The 22,919-nt window shown below is 33.3% G+C and overlaps 2 protein-coding genes and 2 long non-coding RNA genes across 4 annotated transcripts in view; 3 read left to right on the top strand and 1 right to left on the bottom strand.

The window, feature by feature from the left end:
• LOC125819524 (cysteine desulfurase 1, chloroplastic) overlaps positions 1-22,919 on the bottom strand; it is a 276,125-nt gene that overhangs the window by 144,266 nt on the left and 108,940 nt on the right. The gene's annotated exons all lie outside the window — the stretch shown is intronic.
• On the top strand, positions 1,135-14,362 carry LOC125819426 (ubiquitin C-terminal hydrolase 12-like). The gene is made up of 14 exons (XM_049498857.1): positions 1,135-1,288; positions 1,948-2,028; positions 2,115-2,234; positions 2,405-2,527; positions 3,728-3,805; positions 3,931-4,022; positions 4,428-4,536; positions 4,618-4,686; positions 4,832-4,906; positions 9,393-9,428; positions 11,469-11,535; positions 11,833-11,977; positions 12,073-12,230; positions 14,214-14,362. Exons 1-14 carry the CDS (start codon positions 1,283-1,285, stop codon positions 14,360-14,362), a joined length of 1,308 nt encoding a protein of 435 aa, XP_049354814.1. The 5' UTR covers positions 1,135-1,282.
• Positions 6,251-6,529, top strand: LOC125819548 (uncharacterized). The gene is made up of 2 exons (XR_007442464.1): positions 6,251-6,322; positions 6,410-6,529. It is a non-coding gene; the product is annotated as an uncharacterized LOC125819548 (long non-coding RNA).
• Positions 6,916-8,933, top strand: LOC125819547 (uncharacterized). Its single transcript, XR_007442463.1, has 4 exons — positions 6,916-7,040; positions 8,250-8,327; positions 8,437-8,528; positions 8,913-8,933. It is a non-coding gene; the product is annotated as an uncharacterized LOC125819547 (long non-coding RNA).

Genomic DNA, 22,919 nt, shown 5'->3' with positions numbered 1-22,919 from the left:
CTTCCAAGTCATGACCACGGGCAGGTTAACGAACCATGGACCCTATCACGGTCCGTGAACCCTGCCGTGGTTCACTGCTTCAGGTGGTTTTCTGCAATTTTTTCTAGGTCTGGTTTTCAAGGTGTTACCTATATTATAAACAATCCATTATGAGTGGGAATTCAATGTTCAGAAATTCAATTTGGTAATTTGAGGAAGGGGCTCAACCATATAACTTTGAGAAAAAAAATTCATTTTTGTCATTCGTTAGAAGTTTGATATATTTATGTCATTTTGTTTGAGAAAATATTCATTTATGCCATTATTTGTTAACTGAAATAGCATAGACGATCATTTCTCAAAGTTCGATGACATATTTGAGTCTTTTTTCTTTAAAAATGATTTAATTAATGGCGTTGTCGAATCATAATTGACTACGCGTCAAAAATAATTTTGCAAAAATTAGGTTGTTTTTAGTTAACAAATAATTGCATGAATAAGCCTTTTTTCAAACGAAAGTGACACAAATGAACATTTTTCTCCTCGGGAAATCAAAGGACCATCCCATTTAAATTTGAATTATTTTGTTCGCTACCTTTTCTCAAAGTTCAACGGTAGTATGTAATTTTAAGCTTTTTTTGAAAGGAAAAAAGCTTAAAATTACCATCTAACATTGAAAAAAAGCTAATAGTATATCCTTCGTTAAAATTTTAGCTCATCTATGCGCTAAAATATAATATAAATAAGGGAAAAAAGTTTGAAATATATCTGAACTTTGATTGAAATTGCTGTAACAATCCCAAACTTTGGGCAGGACTTATTATCGTTGCACTATTTAATTGTGTATTTTAAAGGTATATATGTGCCCACGTGGACAAATTACTATTTATAATAATGTATTTTTTATGATGTTCACGTGGACACATATATACTTTTAAAATAATTATTAAATAGTGTAGGAGTAAAAAGTCCTATCCAAAATTTGAGATTGTTACAACAATTTCACTTAAAATTTGAATATATTTCCAACTTTTTTCTCTATAAATAAACCAAACTTTTAACTAGTAACCTTTGAATGAGGCATATTTGAACTCCAGCTCAACAAACTTTTCACTTGCTATTCCTCGTCACACAAGCACTCCTGCTCAACAAACTTTTCACTTGCTATTCCTCGTCACACAAGCACTTCTGCTCAACAAACTTTTCACTTGCTATTCCATGTCACACAAGCACTTCAGCTCAACAAAGTTGCCGCCGGTTTACGTTCTCCCATTCTCCGGCGACGTTACTCCTCACTCTTCCTATGGATGTAATAATCTTCTTCCTCATTTTTTTCTCCCTGATTTCATTTTCGTTTACAGTTTTGCTTTACTTTACTAGCTGTATTTTTTTTGCTCACAGTAGCTTCTTTCGGCGTAGTCCGGTGTGAAATTTAACTAAAATTTCTTCTAAAAATGAGATCGTTACTGAATTTATTAGCTGTGCTACTGTGTGTATTCACTTTGTTTTTACAGTTTCTCTCTCCTCTGCGATTTTTTTTTTTTTTGGGTTGACAGTAGCTTTTGTCGGTGTAGTTTTGAAAATAAATGTGCTGAATATAGTTCGCAGTGATTGCTATGTGAAATTTGACCTAAAATTTCTTTTCAAAATGTGATTGTTGTGTGTATTCACAGTTTCACTCTGCTTTGCGTATTTTTTTCTGTCTTACAGTAGCTTTTCTCTGTGTAGTTTTGGAAAAAAAAGTACTGAATGTAGTCGGCTGTGATTCACTGTTGAACTAATAAAATATTCAAACGCATAGATGTTTGTTGATTTACGTGAAAGTGACAACGAAGAAAGATTACATTCAATGTGGATGAGAAGGACATACGCTAGCATCTTTGGGTGGTTTTCTACTCAATATTGCTACTTTAGTTTCTTCTTATATTGGTCTAGGCATAGTAATCATTTATTAACCTCAAATTTCAGGAAATAGTGAAGAAAGATCAAGAAGAAAAGTTACAAAAGGGGAAGGAGAAAGCAGAGGCTTGTCTCTACACTATGATCAAGGTTTCTTTCAACTCTTTTTGTCTCTCTCATCTTGTGTCTTTACACTTGGGAAACTTTTAACTGTAATTAGTCATTTCATTTTCTAGGTAGCTCGTGATGAAGACCTCGCTGAACAAATTGGAAAGGAGATTTATTTTGATCTTGTGGACCATGATAAAGTGCGTACTTTTTGTATTGAGAAACAGAAGCCATTTACTCAATTGAAGGTACTTTTATCATTCTATTGTGTTTTGTTTTCTGATGAGCAATTGTATGTACTGCTGTGAATGAATGCTGTTTGCCCTTGTTTAGTATAGAGGCTTCATGTGAAATTTTCTGCTCCTACAACTTGAAATATGGAATGTAAACACGTGTCTGATGGTACATCTGTTTCCAGGAGGAAGTTGCTAAGGCATTTGGTATACCAGTGCAATTTCAACGTTACTGGATATGGGCAAAGCGCCAGAACCATACGTATCGGCCTGCTCGAGTATTGACAGCTCAAGAGGAAATTCAACCGGTAAGTTCTGTCTGGAAAGCCTATCTTTCTGCAGTGTGCTCTTCGTCTGTGTTATGACTGTAGCTTTACTGGTGATATTCTTTGTATATTTTATGTTTGGTGGTCCACATAAAATTTGTTCTCTTTGGCTTATCCATCAGATGGAAGAAAAGAATGATCTTAGCATGATACTCTTGTAGTGGTGTGAAGCCATCCTCCTTTTCCAGTCATTCCTTATATGATCTAAGCCCTTAAAGGGAATTTATTCTATTTCTTCTTCAGCTTTATGGGACTGTTTGATTCATTGATTTCTCATGCTTGACGTGCCTAATCTATACTACACAAAAAATAGAGGCTAGGTAAGGATAATCAATTTGTATGTTTGCAACAATAAAGAAAGTAATACAATTGTTGAAGTATGTGACCATCTCATCTAAAAGCTTAAGTTGTTTGGGAAATACTTTAATTAATTAATTATATCTTCAACATTCCCTTCACGTGTGGGCTTGATTCCTTTTGATGAATAATATGTGGAAATTAAGGTTGGCAGGGAGATTTGAGCCCAAGACCTCTGCTTGCTTTGATACCATGTAGAAATATGTGATCATCTCATCTAAAAGTTTAAGCTGTTAGAGAGAACATACTTTTATTTAATTAAATATATCTTCAACAATAGTTATCTGGACTCAATCTGGTACTTGTGTTGGCGAGAGATAGTAGATATTTGGTGGAGTAGTTGTGGTATGCACAAATTAGCCAGGATTCCAACATTACCAAGAATGCTATGTGGACTTTAATCGACTAAGTTATATAATTGTTATTGCAATCTTAACTTTGTTCCTGAAAATTTTGATTATGAGCTTGACATCCACCAATTTCGCTTTATTAGAAAATAAATGTCTTCCGTTGCTAGTCAATAAAATCAATTTTCTGATCATGTTTGTTCATCCATTGCTGGTCCACAAGTCCATTGCTTCCCCTCCCCCCTCTTTCACTCTCTCCTCTTCAACTCCCTCCGGCCCACTTTCTAGGTACGTTTTCCAGTTGGAGGTATTGGAATTCCTCAGGCCCGATTTTCTTGAAGCATGACAATTGTGACTGGTATTATGATCATTTTTATCTTGCAATCTTTCTTCGGTAGTGCATGGCTTCTACAATCCGTTAAAGGATGGGAGTGCTTGATTAACACGGTGTTAATTATCTTGCATGATCTGCTTTCAGGTTGGTGAACTGAGAGAGGTTTCAAATAAATGGAACAATGATGAGCTAAAACTTTTTCTGGAAGTAGAATTATGCCTGGTAATGCATCACCTGCTTACTTGTCTTCCTTTTCGGTGATTGACTTGTTGCATGTTATCTTTGTGAGGCTTTATTTTACATGTTTTACTTTTACATTTTATTTTATATTTTGTGTATTCTTGCAGGATTTGCGACCTTTACATCCAGCAGGGAAGAAGACCAGGGAAGAAATCCTTCTATTTTTAAAACTTTATGACCCTCTGAAAGAGACGATTAGGTATTACATTTTGCTTCTCAATAGCTGAAATACTTCCACTAAAGTAGTGATTTTCATGTTTGAATTCGGGATTTCCTAATTTATTTTGAGAAAACACAATTACATGGAAAGGTGTTTTGACTTGTACTCGATCTAGTGGTTTTAATCAGACATTGTAGAGAATTGAATGGCACTATAGTTAAGTTAGCATGAGTGTACACAAAAACGTGGCAAAAAATAATAGAAGAAGACTTGGTCAAAACCCTGGACTTGATGAGCCATCATATTGATAGGGTTAATTCACTATTTAATACATTTGAAACTTAAAGTTCTGTTAAAATCCAACTGCATTGGGCTGGATATATGAGAAGCCATGATGTGAATGAGTTTTTTTGGTTTTTTTCTTTAAATTCCTTTTTTTGTCAGGTATGTTGGACATCTTTTTGTAAAAGGAAGTGGCAAGCCGCTGGAGATAAAAACAAAGCTGAAGGAGTTGGCTGGCTTTTCGCCTGATGAAGAAATTGAACTCTTTGAGGTAATTTTTCTTCTTCTCTTGCTAGCAATTATGTAACTCTTAAAATATGATATGTCATTACTCAGGTTTTGTTATTCACAGGAAATAAAATTTGAACCCAGTGTGATGTGTGAAAAAATTGACAGTATGTTGAGTTTTTGTGAGTGCCAGGTATGTGCAACCAATTGTCAGTTGACACTTTTGGGATTTGTATGCATTTTATGGTGTAATCAAGTTCTTTCAATTCCTTTTTGTTTGTTTTGCTGGATTTATTACTAATGAAACCTTTTTCTGCAATATTCCTCTGGTTTTGCAGCTAGTAGATGGGGATATAATTTGCTTTCAGAAATCCCTTCGAAATCAATGCACTGAACAGTATCGCTTTCCTGAAGTTCCTTCATTTTTGGAGTACATGTACAATCGCCAGGTACGTGTAGTACACTCTTATAATATTTCTTGGAGTATGCAATAGATTTTGATGATGTCTCTACACTATTGGTGGAATGGTACAAAGAGGGATGTTGCTGAGTAGCTATAAATATCTGTGGATTTCTTCCATGTATAGACAACTTTACAGATTTGTTTATGGATCTTTGAGAATTTATTTTCATTTCCTTGAAATCGAAGCTTAAGCTTTTACGAACTGAAAGATCTTCCCATTCTAAATAAGAATGAGAGTTTTTAAACTAGATGTGCTCCTTTTACTGGGTTTAAGAGAGAGAGAGTGTGAGATAATTGGTCTGTAGCAGAGGTGAATACAAGTTTAGGTTCCGGTGAGGTGAGCGCAAATAGTAATTCAGAGTTTTTGGCTGTACACCTGTTGTACTCTATTTTTCTCACTTTGGTAAGTTAGAGTGTTCAATTGACACATAGAAGACAAGTTGATGTATTTTTAGCTGTCTATTTTCAAAGTTGGAATGTTTATTTGACAGTTGAGATCAAGTTAAGAGGTCTATCTATGTATAATGCAATGTCATATAAACATCTTGTTCTATTAAAGAACACTAAGATCATTTTATTCGAGTTTTATTTGACCAATCACTAACGCTCTTTGCTTGTCTATTGCTGTGATTGCTATCTGAAACTTGACCTAAAATTTCTTTTTGAAATGTGATTGTTGTGTGTATTCACAGTTACACTCTGCTTTGCGTATTTTTTCCTGTCTTACAGTAGCTTTTCTCCGTGTAGTTTTGAAAATAAATGTATTGAATGTAGTTGGCAGTGATTACGGTATGAAGTTGGCCTAGAATTTCTTTTAAAACTGCAATTGTTACTGAATATATTTTGCTTTGTGTATTCACTTTGTTTCTACAGCTTTACTCTGTTTTACATATATTTTGTTTTGCTTAAAGTAGTTGTGTTTGGTGTAGTTTTGATTCTTTTGAAAATGCATGAAGCATTTGAGAGTGTCCATCAGCAATGCAGTTTTTACAAATGTTGAATTTATGTCAGATCTTAGGCCTTAAGGAAGTCTATAAATTCCAGTAGTACATATTTTGGCAACAATGCACTGTCGAACTAATAAAATATTCAAACGCGTATATGTTTGTATGTGTATATATATATATATATATATATGTGAAAGTGACAAGGAAAAGATTATATCCAATGTGGATGAGAAGGACATAGCCTAGCATCTTTGGGTGGGTTTCTACTCAATACTGTTGTTTAGTTTCTCATTATACTGGTCCAGACATAGTAATCTTTTATTGACCTCAAATTTCAGGTAAGAGTGAAGAAAGAGCAAGAAGAAAAGGTACAAAAGGGAAAGGAGAAAGCAGAGGCTTGTCTCTACACAATGATCAAGGTTTCTTTCAACTTTTTTGTCTCTATCCCTTCTTCTGTCTTTATACTTGGGAAACTTTTAACTGTAATTAGTCATTTCATTTTTCAGGTAGCTCGTGATGAAGACCTCGGTGAACAAATTGGAAAGGAGATTTATTTTGATCTTGTGGACCATGATAAAGTGCGTTCTTTTCGTGTTGAGAAACAGACGCCATTTACTCAATTCAAGGTACATTTATCATTCTGTTGCTTTTCGTTTTCTGATGAGCAAATGTATGTACTGCATGAGAACGAATTCAGTTTTCCCTTGTTTAATAAAGAGGTTTCATGTGTAATTTGCTGCTTCTATAACTTGAAATATGTAATGTTAACTTTCTGTACTTGTGTTTTATATTGAGTTAAAAGATAAAACTTTGAATTCTGAGTGCTAGGCAGGTAAAAAAATGAGGATATACAAATAATCATAAAAATTGTGAACAGCGAGTTCTAATGGTTTGGTGGTGTGAGTATTCACAAAATTATTTGGGCTCTCTCAGCAGATAAGATAAAAGTATGTCATTGGTCATTCATTGTAAGTCTTGAGTTTGGCGTGTGTCTGATGGTACATCTGTTTCCAGGAGGCAGTTGCTAAGGCATTTGGTATACCGGTGCAATTTCAACGTTATTGGATATGGGCAAAACGCCAGAACCACACGTATCGGCCTGATCGTGCATTGACAGCTCAAGAGGAAACCCAACCAGTAAGATCTGTCTGACAAGCCTATCGTTCTGCAGTGTGCTCTTCGTCTGTGTTATGACTGCAGCTTTCCTAGTGATATTCTTTGTATCTTTTATGTTTGGTGGTCCACATAAAATTTGTTCTCTTTGGATTATCCATCAGATGGTAGAAAAGAATGATCTTAGCATGATACTCTTGTAGTGGTGTGAAGCCATCCTCCATTTCCAGTCATTCGTTATATGATCTAAGCCCTTAATTCTATTTCTTCTTCAGCTTTATCGGACTGTTTGATTCATTAATTTCTCATGCTTGACATACCTAATCTATACTACCAAAAAATAGAGTCTATAGGTAAGGATAATCAGTTTGTATGTTTGCAACATTAAAGTAATACAACTGTTGAAGTATGTGACCATCTCATCTAAAAACGTTATTTGTTTGAGACATACTTTATTTAATTAATTGTATCTTCAACATTCCTTTCACATGTGGGCTTGATTCCTTTTGATGAGTCACAGGTGGAAATTCTTTTTGTTAAAGGTTGGCAAGGACATTTGAGCCCAGGCCCTCTGCTTGCTTTGTTACCATGTGGAAATATGCAACTATCTTATCTAAAAGTTAGAGAGAACATACTTTTATTTAATCAACTATATCTTCAACAATAGTTATCTGGACTCAATCTGGTACTTGTGTTGGTGAGAGATAGTAGATACTTGGTGGAATAGTCGTGGTATGCACAAATTGGCCATGATTCCACCATTACCAAGAAAGCTATGTGAACTTTAATCGACTAAGTTATATAATTGTTATTGCAATCTTAACTTTGTTTCCTGAAAATTTTGATTATGAGCTTGACATCCACCTATTTCGCTTTCTTAGAAAATAAATGTCTTCCGTTGCTAGTCAATACATCAATTTTCTGATCATGTTTGTTCAATCATTGCTGGGCAACAGCCCACAAAGCCATTGCCCCCCCCCCCCCCCCCCCCCCCGCCCCCACCCTCCCCTCTCCTGTTCAACTCCCTCCGGCCCACTCTCCAGGTACGTTTTCCAATTGGAGGTATTGGGACCCCTCAGGCCCGATTTTCTTGAAGCATGACAATTGTGACTAGTATTGTGATCTTTTTTGTCTTGCATTCTTTCTTCGGTAGTGCATGGCTTCTACATTCTGTTAAAGGATGGAAGTGCTTGATTAACTCAGTGTTAATGATCTTGCATGATCTGCTTTCAGGTTGGTGAACTGAGAGAGGTTTCAAATAAATGGAACAATGATGAGCTAAAACTTTTTCTGGAAGTAGAATTATGCCTGGTAATGCAGCACCTGCTTACTTGTCTTCCTTTTCGGTGATTGACTTGTTGCATGTTATCTTTGTGATGCTTTATTTTACATTTTATTTTTTATTTGTGTATTCTTGCAGGATTTGCGACCTTTACATCCAGCAGGGAAGACGACCAGGGAAGAAATCCTTCTATTTTTTAAACTTTATGACCCTCTGAAAGAGACGATTAGGTATTATATTTTGCTTCTCAATCGCTGAAATACTTTCATGTTTGAATTCAGTCCTTATTTATTTAATTTGAGGAAACACAATTACATGGAAAGGTGCTTTGACTTGTACTTGATCTAGTGGTTTTAATCCGACATTGTAGAAAATTGAATGGTACTGTAGTTAGCATGAGTGTACAGAAAACGTGGCAAAAAATAATAGAAGAAGACTTGGTCAAAACCTTGGACTTGATGAGCCATCATATTATTAGGGTTAATCGTCTATTTAATACATTTGATACTTGGAAGTTCAGTTAAAGTCCAACTGCTAGGGGCTGGATATATGAGAAGCCATGATGAGGATGAGGTTTTTTGGTTTTTCTCTTCTTAATTCCTTTTTTGTGTCAGGTATGTTGGACATCTTTTTGTAAAAGGAAGTGGCAAGCCGCTGGAGATAAAAAACAAAGCTGAAGGAGTTGGCTGGCTTTTCGCCTGATGAAGAAATTGAACTCTTTGAGGTTATTTTTCTTCTTCTCTTGCTAGCAATTAGTTAAATCTTAAAATATGATATGTCATTACTCAGGTTTTGTTATTCACAGGAAATAAAATTTGAACCCAGTTTGATGTGTGAAAAGATCAACAGTATGTTGAGTTTTTGTGAGGGCCAGGTATGTGCAACCAGTTGTCAGTTGACACTTTTGGGGTGTGTATGCATTTTGTGGTGTATTCAATTTCTTTCAATTCCTTTTTGTTTGTTTTGCTGGATTTATTACCAATGAAACCTTTTTCTGCAATATTCCTCTGGTTTTGCAGCTAGAAGATGGGGATATAATTTGCTTTCAGAAATCCCTTCAAAATCAATGCACTGAACGATAACGCTTTCCTGAGGTTCCTTCATTTTTGGAGTACATGCACAATCGCCAGGTACGTGTGGTACACTCTTATAATATTTCTTAGTATGCAATAGATTTTGATGATGTCTCTACACTATTGGTGGAAAGGTATGAAGAGAGATCTCGCTGAGTAACTGTAAATATCTGTGGATTTCTTCCATTAATAGACAACTTTGCAGATTTGTTTATGGATCTTTGAGAATTTATTTTCATTTCCCTGAGATTGAAGCTTAAGCTTTTACGAACTGAAAGATCTTCCCATCCTAAATAAGAATGAGAGTCTTTCAACTAGATGTGCTAAGAATGAGAGTCTTTCAACTAGATGTGCTAAGAATGAGAGTCTTTCAACTAGATGTGCTCCTTTGGCTGGGTTTGAAAGAGAGAGAGTGTGATATAGTTGGTCTGTAGCAGAGGTGAATACAAGTTGAGGTTCCGGTGAGGTGAGCGCAAATAGTAGTTCAGAGTTTTTTTCTGTACGCCTGCTGTACTCTATTTCGCTCACTTTGACTTACCTAAACAACCGAACTCAACAAGTAACACAGTCAAGAGAAAGAGACAGATTCAAAGACATGTAAAAATGCTGACATGTATTTGAAATTTACAGACTTGACTAATTCGAATATACGCCTGGTAGACCCACCAAGGTAGTAAAATACTCTTTATCTAATGGTTCTCAGTTTGAAAAGCTCGAACAAGAAATCTCTAGCTAAGCTAAAAAGTACCAACTATCCTAATATACCTTTCAATGGTAGGAATATCAACAATTAATACTCTAGTAACGTACATCAGTGAGAAATAGGCACACCTTCAATTACTACAAAATTAACAACAATTACCCCCTCCCCCCCCCCCCCACAATGACCCTGCTTACTGCCTCACACTGACCTACATACTGTACAACATAGCCGTGTTCAAATACTACTACAATGAACAACTCTGGAAATTTCGAAACTATCCCTATTGTATACCTCTTTCCTTTCTCTACATCTTCCTCTTCCTTGTCAGGCAAGAACTTGAACTCAACAATGTCCTTCGATCCATCATCCCGAATGTTTATTTTTCTCTCACATACATTGAATTCTCATTACCAAATATTTTATAGTTGCCGCTGACTTGACAGTCACTGTTCTCCGTCTATTAATCTCCTCGCTCCCCCTTCAGTAGATGTAATCTTCCTTTCCATCTCTGTAATTTTTCCTCTGAATTTACTTTGCTTTTACAACTTTTCTCTGTTTCATGTATATTATTTTTTTGGGATAAGGCACAAGTACCCCCTAGACTATGACCGAAATTCCAGAGACACGCATTAACTAAACTAAGGTCCTATTACTCCCAAACTCTTTTTTTTTTTTTGTAATTTTGCAAACCTTTTGGCTTACGTAACACACTCCGTAACTCCATATAGTTAAGGCGTGTGGGAGATGTTTGGATGCCACGTAAGCCAAAAAGGTGTACAAAATTACAAAAAAAATGGGTTCGGGGGTAATAGGACCTTAGTTTAGTTAAGGGGTGCCTCTGGAATTTCGGTCAAGGGTACTTGTGCCTTTATTCCTATTTTTTAAATTTAAAGTAGCTTTAGTTGGTACAATTTTGAAACTATTGACTTTTTATTTATTTGTATGTGCTGAATATACTCCGCCGTGATTGCTGTGTCAATTGACCTAAAGTAAATATATGATAGTAACTGAAATTTTAGCTATGTTGCTTTGTTTTTACAGTTTATTTCTGTGTCTCGTATATTTTTTTTGGTTTAATGAAGATTTATTTGGTGGCGTTGTGCTAAATTTAGTGATATTTTTGGGATTTATGGTTGCTGAATTTGATGCATTTTGTTGCTCTATGAATTCACTTGTTTGCAGTTCTTCAGTGTTTTGCCTGTTTATTGTTCAAAGGTGCTTTGCTGGGTGGAGTTTCCAAAAGTAATCGATCTGTTGGATGTATATGTAGCAGTTTAATAATATGTTGTTATTGCAGTGTAAACTTTCCCTAGATTTTCTTAAGTGTGAAAGATTATTCAAAATTGTTCAACTTTGTTGGTTCGAGTTTTCTTACTTTGCTTCTTCTATTGCAGCCAAAAGAACACGAAATGCTTGTTCCTAGTTCCGATTTTCCTACTAAGAAGCCTCAGCCGGTCAAAGGTATCTTACCTACTTTTACACACACTCTTTCAGAGTAATAGTGTATGTATAGTCGCTATTTTTATTACTCCTATTTGATATCACATCTTTACATTGATTGAAATTTAGTATGTGTTTACTTATCACTAATTACTTATTAGTATTAGAATGAAATGGAGCCAAATTGAGCAAAATATGTAAAGGATTCATTTCACCGAACCCAAAAAGTTTGGGATTCTTGTGTTATTGATTTTGTTAACTGATATTGTATTTTTTCCTGAGTCATTTAAAAAATTTGCATGCTTTATTTTCTGGAAGTTGCACCAGCGGACACATTAAGTATGGTGGATGCTCAGGTGGTGGATGATGCGGCATCTCCACGGTTCACATGGACTATTGACAACTTTTCAAGGTTGAATGTGAAGAATTACTCTGATGTGTTTGATATAGGAGGATATAAATGGTAATTATTTTCAACATCCCATTTTCAGTGGATTGCTTCACAAATTTAATGCGGATATGATAATGATGTACTATAGGATGCATTCTGTCTTGCAGGAGGATACTGATATTCCCAAAAGGAAACAATGTAGACTATTTATCTATATTTTTAGATGTGGCAGATGCCGCAACGTTGCCTACTGGTTGGAGTAGACATGCTAAATTTAGCTTAGCTGTTGTCGATCAAATTCATGGCAAGTTCACACTGAGAAAAGGTCAGAGATCTCATCTGTTGTATAAAAGATCTGAATTTTTGTGCATGAGTTTATGCTGAGGGAAAATCTATTGGTTATCTATCAACTGCATATTTAATCCATTTGAACAAGGCTTTGTTGTGTTATATTATCTAGTTTTCCTCATATTCAGCTGTGGAGAGTAGTCGTCGAACTTCAGATTTTCCTGGATAACATATTTCATGTAGTATTTTGTGCGTACTTTGAATTTTCTTTTCTTTCTTGAGGAATGAATTAATAAGTGAACTTCCATCGAGGTATTATAGTTTGGACATTTTATTATAAAACAGATGATCTAGGTTTTCATTTGGCTTTTTAATGTCAAGAAGTACTCCAACTGTTAGAGTGGGTCAAAGTCCCACATTAGTTGGGGAATGGACTAGTGGTCTGCTTATATGGACTTGGGCAATCCTCCCCTCATGAGCTAGCTTTTGTGGTTGAGTTAGACCCATCATATATTTACAGAATCAATGGAAGCAATATTGCCAACTTGTTCCAACAGATTAAGTTTGACTGTTTTCTTTTGTATTCTTTTTGATGTAAGAAGGAATTTGTTAATTATGTAGAATCCATACTAGCCTCTTAGAATCCATATAAGATTGGAAAGAGATCCATCTTATGCTGTGTTTACTCACTTATAATTACTTCAGCACACTCTTAGTGCTGCTTTTATAATACAATTTCCTTTCAAAAAAAAAAAGTATAACAATGATGTGGGTTCATGATATGTATGTTCTGTTCTTCTGCCAACAGGATTCAATATTGTGATGTTGATTTTCCCTGAGTTTCATTTGTTAGTTATGCTGATAGATGTATGGGTTTTCCTTTATAATTTTTTCTGTACCTGTGGTATTTTCTAAAAGGTCTCTTTAATACTGGCATATGTAATTGATCCTGGAAAGATCTGTTATTAAATGAATCTTGTCGGCCACTGTGCAGATTTTGATCAAGACTTATTGTACTAGTTATTTTTTTCCTTACAAGGTAAATGATTTATTAACGTGGGAAAAACTCCTGTTTACAAGGTGTAGACCAATAATTAGAGAACCTAAAGAATCGCATGTTCCTAGAAATGTCAGCCAATCTTCTATACACAAGAACTTTATGGGTGCACCAACAGCTAACTAAGAATTAGAGGCTATTCATCAAGTGTTCAAAATCATTTTCCAACTGCTCAAAGGCATGACACCTTTAATATGTTCATTTTTATAGCACAAATGAATAAGACAGCTCGACTAAATTCTAACCGACGTTTGAAGTCAAAGTTGAGCAGTTAAATGAGAAAGAGCACAAAGGCTCAACAAGTAGCAGGAGGGATGGTATATTTCTCTAAGTCTTGTGTTTGCTCCAATGGTAGGCCTGAATTGTCCTTGTATCTGCACCGGTGTTTAAGGACCTAGAACTACCCACTATATATACACTCATATAGCCAGTTTGGGCTTCAGACTTAAAAAAGTTGTTTTCCTGCTTTGTCCGGGCAACATGGTGGGATATATGCTATTTTCATGAATTCTCTCAGTCTCTCGTATATAGTAGTTTGATGTAGGATATCTACATCTCCATCTGTATCCAACTAACAAATTGAAAATATAGTAGTCAGAATTTAACTGAAATGAACTTGACCTTCTTTTACATCTCTGATGTTTCCTGTGGTTGAATATGAAATTGATGCAGAGCTTTGTCCATCTAACTCAACCTCCAACTGAGAATGGATTTGAACACAGCTTATAGGAGAGAAGAAAATCATGAGTGGTCGATTTTTTAAAAGGAGTCTTTATTCGATTGTTGTTTCTCTTGAGTACATCCTGAATTCAGTTTTAAATAAGCTAGTGATGTTCCGATTTTATGCTTCTTGAGATTTTTATTTTTTAATTTATATGCTTACTTTATTTATGTTTTATAGTATTGTGATTTGATTAGAAGAAGTGCTGACTGTTTTGTTTAATGTTATGTTCCTTGTGGCAGATAGTCAACACCTTTTTACAGCAGAAGAGAGCGACAGGGGTTTCGCAATGTTCTTGCCTCCTACTGAATTAAATGATCCTGGAAAAGGTTTTCTTGTGGATGATAAAATCATAATTGAAGCTGATATTACTTTTCCTAAAGTTCATTGATTGCTGAAAGTTTTAGGTAAGGATATAAACATGTAGAGATATTTCGTACCTAGGGCTTAAACCCGTGGTTTCTAGTTAAGGATGGATGCATCCTATCCGACCACCACAACCTTTGGTGGCAAGATCACATTACCTATCCATCCATTTTATTTGAATGCAAGTTATTGATAGACAAGCTTGAAAGAACCCATGTTTTATTATGATGCATATTAGTATATCAAATTAATTCAAAAATCAGTTTAGCGTACATTTGGCCATTTCCCCCTTTATTAGTTTTGTCATTGTTGTTGCCCCTAGTGACATTTATATAAGGTGATGATACTGTGATCCACAAAAATAAGGTTAAATTCCAATACTTTTTGCTATTATTCTATTTGTAGGTGCAAGTATTTTAAAATTTCTTATGAATTTCCAAACTCTAAGGCCAAAACATTTGCTCGAAAGGTCAAATGAAACTGAAGTATTATTTAACCAATGGTAGTATATCGTTATGTTGTTATTATTAGTATGATAAATTATAGTTGAATGTTGATTGTAATAATAGTATAATAGTAGCAAGGTTAGTGATGTAATTCATGAGATAGTTGTGGAAGTGTGGATGTCAACACTAGTCAAATTTAAAAGAATAAAATATTTAAGTACTTTTGGGTTTATAATTTAAACAAATTGAGAGATAGATTATTTATATATCGCGTTGCAGCAGGAATAGATGAAATAGATATTTGTCTTCATGGTCTTGTATGATAAGAATGTGTCACCTAAACTTAAAGGTAAATTTTATTAGGTGATTGTTAGACCAACTATGTTGTATGGAGCAATTCACACATTATGAAGATAAAAATAGTGCAAGTGAGAATGCTAAGATGAATGTATGAGCATGGGGATATATAAGATTAAGAATGATGATATTTGCGATATGATGTGAGTGACTGATATGTCATAGACAAGACATGAGACAGACAGTTCATAAATGTGCAGAGAAGATGTATTGTACTAGTGAGGAGGTGTGAGAAGTTCGACGAAGTATTTGAAAGAGGTGATTAGACAGGACATGACATACTTGTAATTTGCCGAGGACGTGACCTTAAACTAGTTTACTCATCAGTATATTATTTCTTGATTTTATTGTTACATAGTATGTCACTTGCTTCTTTTTTTTACCTGCTAAAAATAGGGTAAAGTCTGGATACACACCATTTCTCTAGACCTTATTTATGAAATTGCAATGGCATGTTATTGTACAATTTTACAGATTTGAAAATTACGTAAAAAAATATTAATTTTTTAAAATAATTAATAATTTAAAATATTTAAAAAAATTAAACACTCTTTAACAGACAACTATTTAAGTTGTTTATTTCCCTTTAAAATACCTGTCTATTCGGTACGGCTAGTCTCAGACAAATTACTGACCGACTATATGCTTTCAGAATTACGAAACTATCCCAATATTATTAATTCAAATTCACATTAAATAAATTAACTATTTTATGAAAAGTTTTTCTATTTATAAATTTGCAACTATCAGTTAAGAATAAAAAGATTTGAATCATTAATGGTATTGCAGTGTAAACTTGAAATAATACTACAAGGAAATTGGTCCATTGTCTATGTATTTTACACATAGTAGCTACTTCCTCTGTCCCTAATTACTTGTCCACTTTTGAATTGACACACCTATTAAGAAACTAACTATTGACATAGTGAATTTACTATTTTACCCCTATTAATTATGAAGTGAATGAATTGAAAATTTAAGATTTTCAAAAAGTTCTACCTTTTTCAAAGTAATTAATTGAGGATATAATAGGTAAAAAAAAATTGTTCTTTCTTGATTTGTCAAAATGGATAAGTAATTAAGGACAACTATAAAAGAAAAAGTGGACAAGTAATTAGGAATAGATGGAGTATATCGAAAGGCTACTATTCAATTCATAAAGATCACACCACTTTCTTTCATCATCGTTAGTCTGTCATTGTTGTTGCTCCTAGTAACATATCTATCTTGTGATCACCTGATGCTGATGCGGTATGTAAATTTCGAATGTGTTAAGAACTTAAGATGATCATTTATAAGTTAAGAGTGTTTAATTGACACAACAATGATAAGTTGGTGTATTTTCAAAGTTGAAATGTTTATTTGATCGTTGCGATCAAGTTAAGAGGTCTATATCTATGTATAATGCAATGTCGTATGAACATCTTGTTCTATTAAAGAAAAAACTCAGAATCACTTTATTAGAGTTTTGTTTGACCAATCACTGCCGCTCTTTGCTTGTCCATTTGCGGTTGTCCAATAACATCGAACAATCAACTAATTTGTAGACAAAATATTAAGTTTGTATTAAATTTTCACAATTAAAATTATATTTGTTCTCTTAAAATCTATGAATTACGTGTAAATTCGAACTTATATAATGCATAAGGTGCATTATATGCCTCAAATTAGTTGATAACGAACACAAAATACATGAAAAATACATAATACATGTAGAAATCAAGAACATTTGCTAACAAACATGTCAAAACTCTAGCACACATATTATACACATTCACCCCAATTTCCAACACTCAACAACAACTATAAGAATAAAAAAATTATTTGCCAAAACTTTTACAAACACATATTATATGCCTCAAAAGAGAAGTAGGTTAAGAACCACGTAAATAGATCGAAAAATTATCCTGAAAACATAGTGATATTCAGCGAGGGAAGAAGAAAGCAGTTGTGAAAATTAAGGAGTAAATATCTCAAAGCTCACTCGAATTATATTGTAAAGTCATTCAACTTTATTTTGTATCAATAAAATCATTGAACTCTTTTATAAAATTAGTTGATCAAATTTATCATAAAAAACAATTTAACATGATAAAATAAATTAATTGCTCTCCCACAAATCTCAATCTTTTATATGTTATTCTTCTTTTCTGCAATAATTACAAAAAAAAAATTCTCTCCATTTCAAAAAATTACAATCATGGATCAATGAATTAGTGTAAGATACGAATTTTTAAAAAAATTATTGGTGAAATTATTTTTAAATATAATACGAACAATATAAATTGGGAAGAGAAGAAAGTGGATACCTCATCACGTTCAGTTTTCATACGTTCCCTCGAATGGGTTCGACTCACTTCACAAATTTACTAAAAAGTTCAAAATTCATGCCAATTGTTTTTAACTTTTTCATGACTTTTAAATATTTTAAGAAGTTTCTAGTAAATATATTTTAAAAAATAATGATTTTATCTTGTAGAATAATTTTTATGGTAAGTTTGATAGAGTTATTTTATAAAAGAAATATTCAAAGTTGAGTGATTTTATTGATATAAAACAAAGTTGAATAATTTTACAATATAATTTCTCAAAGTTGGATAACCTTTTGAGATATTTACTCGAAAATTAAGAGAAATTTAACGCTTTTGAAATTATGAGACTATAAGGGAAAAATGGATCAATCCATAGATAATACATGTGTCTTTGTGATATGAGTGGGGTAAGCGTAAGAAAATTACAAATTTGTCCTTGTTGGTCCTTCCCAACTACTTATATTTCTCATTCACAAATCCATCTTTGTTTATGCTACTAACTCTCAGTTTGGTCCTACTTTTGGTTTATTTTGTTACTAAAAAGGGAGGAGGAAACTCAGTACCAAATGTTTGGCAATCCTTGGTAGAGCTTATTTATGATTTCGTGCTGAACCCGGTAAACGAACAAATAGGTGGTCTTTCCGGAATTGTTAAACAAAAGTTTTCCCCTCGCATCTCGGTCACTTTTACTTTTTCGTTATTTTGTAATCCCCAAGGTATGATACCTTATAGCTTCACAGTTACAAGTCATTTTCTCATTACTTTGGGTCACTCATTTTCGATCTTTATTAGCATAGAGCATTTCGGGGTATAGGTCTAACCACCTCAACTCCCCGTTTCTGGCATGCTATAGTTATTAAAGTCTCTCGACGGCGGGAATGGGAGATTACCGGTAAGCCAGATGCTTCGCGAACCCTATTCAACTTTAAGGCATTTCGTTGCACTTTAATCACCCTCGTGAAGAGGCGCACTCCGATACCATTGATGTCTAATAGCTTTTATAGTAATGGCTGGATCTACTACTACCTCGTCCATTAAGTATAACAGAGCAAATGAACTCCCTACATAGTAGATGTGTCTTTGTGATATGAGTGCGGAGTAGTACTTGTTTCATGAAGTGGGCCCCAATATAGTACAACTTGTATTACCTTTGGTACATCTATTTGATGTTGTGTTAGTCACTTTGATGTACAAAAATTGGTAATTGTATGTCTGTCCTTGGCTCCAAAAACATTTGTTTGTCTCTTCTTTTCTGCTTCTCCAAATATTAAATTCATCATCATATACATATTTTATTTATGTAAAGAGAAAACAAAAGAGAGAGGCACTTTACAAATCCCACCAGAAAGGCAATAATGTAATCTATGTTACATGTTCACTCCAACAAAGTTATATTCAACCGACATGATGTCATAGTTATACCTTTAGGGTCATTTGGTACACCAGATAAGAAAAAACAATCTCGAGATAAGGTTTAGGATTAACTTCATTTCATGTTTGGTATGAGACATCAACTAACCCATGAATATTTTATCCCACAATTTGTACCAGACGACCAATGCACTTCATGCATTGAATGGTATAAGGAGCAGACATGAATCTCAATCTAAGAAAATAATTCCTACGCCCCTACTTTTGTTAACATGAACAACTTGGACTTCTCTCTTTCTCAGCAAATGTACACTATCATTTACAAAAACTTTTAAGCATTTCAAGTGATTAGAAATAACACAGACAACTTGCACAAAAACAAAACATTGGATTACCATTTTCTCTAGAGGAACATATGGTATAAGTCTAACCTTTTCATAACCATTTCTCTTGATCTTTCTACCCCTGCTCCCTCTGACCCTTGTTTACTCGAACATGTCAACCACTTCTCATGTTTAATGCAGTAAGCCTCAACTCCCATCTCTCGCAATAATAGATGGTAGAATAACTATAAAATTCAGAATTTGAAAATTTGTGGACTTCATGGAAGCATTTGACAAAGAAGGATTATCATCATCTTAGAGAGTAACCAATAATTAAGTTAGCTTCAATTCATATGACTAATATGTGAGAAAATGATCAAAATGGTCCTTGATGTATTGGTGTTGCTTTATTTTGGTCCTCAATATATTCTAGGTGATTGAAACAGTCCTTCATGTATGACAAAATGTGTTCCATTTAGTCTTTTACCTAAACTTAACATTTTACCCCCAAAACTATTAAATATAACAGTGGGGCCCACCATTATATTTAACAATTTTTGGAGGTAAAATGTTAAGTTTAGGGTAAAGACTAAATTGAACACATTTTATCATACATGAAGGACTATTTCAATCACCTAGAATATATTGAGGACCAAAATAAAGCAACACCAATACATCAAGGACCATTTTCAACCTAGAGTAACAAAAATTAGAATTTTCCCTGCAATTGGAAAACATGAAGCAGGACAAAGAAGAATATAAGAAACATGGATGAAAGTCGACAATTGGAAAACTGTTATTAAATCTCACTCAAGGTTCAGATAAGAGAATCAAGTTGAACTACAGAGGAATCATCAATTAATTTAACTTGTTGACCTTGCCAAAGACAATTGGTAACCAAATATAATAACTATGTTGGAAATATTTTCTTGTTTGGTAGGTAATACAAATGTATTGGGGAGATGCTTGACAACCACTATCGATCTTTTTATAAAAATGCAAGCAGGGATAGATGTGAAACCTATATTGGTAATCTTCAGGGCAGAGTGAAAAAAGGGGGAAATTCTCGATAAGGATCAACAGAAAAGAAGAGAGCAACCATACTTTTCAAGCTAGTTCAGATAGCAATAAGAGACCAGACAAATGTTTCATGCAATAGCATGAAAGAATTTCTACTAAACTGAAAAAGCAGATGATTCATCGGTTCTTAGAGTCTTTCATACAGTAGAAGAGAATACCTTTCATATGAATCTCATATTTACACCAAATAGTCAAGAATTTTCAAAATTAAGTCGGAAAAAGTGAACTTGAAATGCACAAACAGAATAACATCTCAAATAACTTAATATGTTTGAATATCAACATATTAACTTTATTCAAACATAATAATCAAACATCTCACATGAACTAATATGCTTCGATCTAATTAATCAAAATGTTGAGGTATAATGGATAAAGATTACAATTTAACAGGATGAGAAAATAATAAAGTAAGATGTTCAGTGTATACTACCTAACCTGAAATTTTATAGTTGACCAACCGTGTTTGTTATTAGGTTGCGTCATCTCATAGGTTGCTATCTGCCTATACTACTCAATTCAGTGACATTCAGACGTTGGCTTATGTAATTTATTTGCCACCTTATTTCCTTGACAGAAGACTTGATGGTGTTGTGGCTAGATAGACAACAATATATAGCATTTATTTAGTTTGGTGACTAAATTAAAATAGATGATATTAGATACAAATACGATGAAGGTTATAGTAAGATAGTCATAAAATCATTCAATTTTCGAAACTCACAATTAACTTATCTAAATTAATATCAAATATACAACTATGAGAGTTATATATTTTTTAACCAAAAAGTTGTATATAAAAGTCGAATTAGAAATTTTCAATTAAGGATAATTTCCTAATTAATGCTATAGGAACACTTAAACAATGAGACATGCCATGTTTGAAATAAATAGGGCATAATACATATATTGGACCCTAAATTTGGCTTCAAATTTTAATTTTGATATCCAACTTTCATAGTGCACAAACAAGCACTTTAACTATCCAACCTTTTAATAAATAAATACGCGAATCCTACTTGGCAAAACGTGTGATGTGTACGTATTCTGCGCGAGTTAGTAGTAATTTTTGAGTCCCACAACAGTAAAAAAATGCTGAAATGACAACTCTACCCCCCAGATTCCGGCCAATCTCCAGCAACCCAAAACTTCCGTTCATTTTCTTCTTTTTCAAGCAAAATGCCACCAAATACCCAACCGTTCTCCTTCTTCCTCACACCAGAACACAACTCATGAAGCGAACGAGCTTCGAGCTTGCCCCAAACCCATCAGATCCGCCATCTCTGGCGAGAATCCAAATGACCCCCCAAACCCCATGAAAACAGACCCAACAACCACAAACACCTAAACCAAGAAGCCAACCATCAACAAACCTCTAAGCTCCGTCAAACAATGAGCTCCAAGCTCTAAAAAACATTAGGAGGAATTAATTTTGATTTTTTTTAGTTCTAAAATGACGTGTAAAATATTTAATTAGTTGGCAGCCATTGAGTGGCTCACTAATACACGTTGGAGCGTTTGTATTTCACGCTCTTTGGCTGCAAAAATCGTGTGTTTATTTATTTAAAAGTTGTATAGTTAAAGTGTCTGTTTGTGCACTTTGAAAGTTGGAGGTCAAAGTTAAAATTTGAAGTCAAGTTTAGGGTCCAATATATGTATTATGCCTTGAAATAGACACACTAAAATTCAAAGTACTACAAAATTAAGACAATTATGTCCATCAATAATAAATACTCAATGCCATGAAATAACCTCCTTATACATGAAATAATCCTAAAGAAAAAGTAGAACAACAACAATAAATGGAGTTTACTTCATATTATTATTTTATTATGTATTAATAAGATTTAAAAATTATTTACACAATCAAATTTATTTATCAGGTAATTATTATTATTATTATTAACTATTTACAATAAATAAATTAAAATAATAATTAACTTGTTATAATACGTTAAATTACATCAATATAAAAAAAAAAACTCTTTATACTTTTCATGTACGTATATTACATATTTGATGACTCATCCAAAGATATTTACAACATTAATATACACACACATTTAATTTTGTTCAATTCATGTTTATAACTTGAATTAAACTTTTTATTTTTATCGTGAATTCATATATAAAAATCTTTAAAATTTTAAAAACATAATTGACATATTCGAAAATTATGTAAAATAGTACTATAAATTACAATAATTAACAAGTTTAAAAACATAAAAAAGTATAATAAGAAAACTCATTTGAATGTCGAAATTCAAACACTACTATATAAATTGAGACAAAAAATCATATACTCCCTCCATTTCAATTGATCTGTCTACATTTCTTTTACAAACAGTTTAATTCTAACTTTTTACTTGACATATTTAATACCACACGATTAAGAGCATGTTTTGCTACGGTTAAAAACAACTTATTTTTAGAAGTGTTTTTTGAAATGACTTTTAGAAAAGTATTTTTGAAAAAAAAAACAATTTGTATTTGACTAATTCATTTGAGAAGTACTTTCCATAATCAAATTACGTTTGACTAATCTTTTTAAAACAATGCTTTTGATAATCAAATTACAAAAAAGGACAATTATTAATGTATTAAAATTATTTTATAGAGATAAACTATTTTAAATATCTACTATTAATTAATTTTTATTTTTATTAAATTAAAATGAACATATTTAAATTTTC

The sequence above is a fragment of the Solanum verrucosum genome, unplaced genomic scaffold (assembly GCF_900185275.1).
Source record: "Solanum verrucosum unplaced genomic scaffold, falcon-dt-bn FXZP01000255.1, whole genome shotgun sequence".
NCBI classification, from domain to species: Eukaryota; Viridiplantae; Streptophyta; class Magnoliopsida; order Solanales; family Solanaceae; genus Solanum; species Solanum verrucosum.
This window is presented reverse-complemented; position numbering and strand designations above follow the sequence as displayed.

Bases quoted from the DNA above. Each gene is read 5' to 3' on its own strand.
- LOC125819426 (XM_049498857.1), top strand. The intron at 4,537-4,617 runs GTAATTTTTCTT...TGTTATTCACAG, and splicing joins AAGAAATTGAACTCTTTGAG to GAAATAAAATTTGAACCCAG. The intron at 4,907-9,392 runs GTTCCTTCATTT...CGCTTTCCTGAG, and splicing joins AACAGTATCGCTTTCCTGAA to GTTCCTTCATTTTTGGAGTA.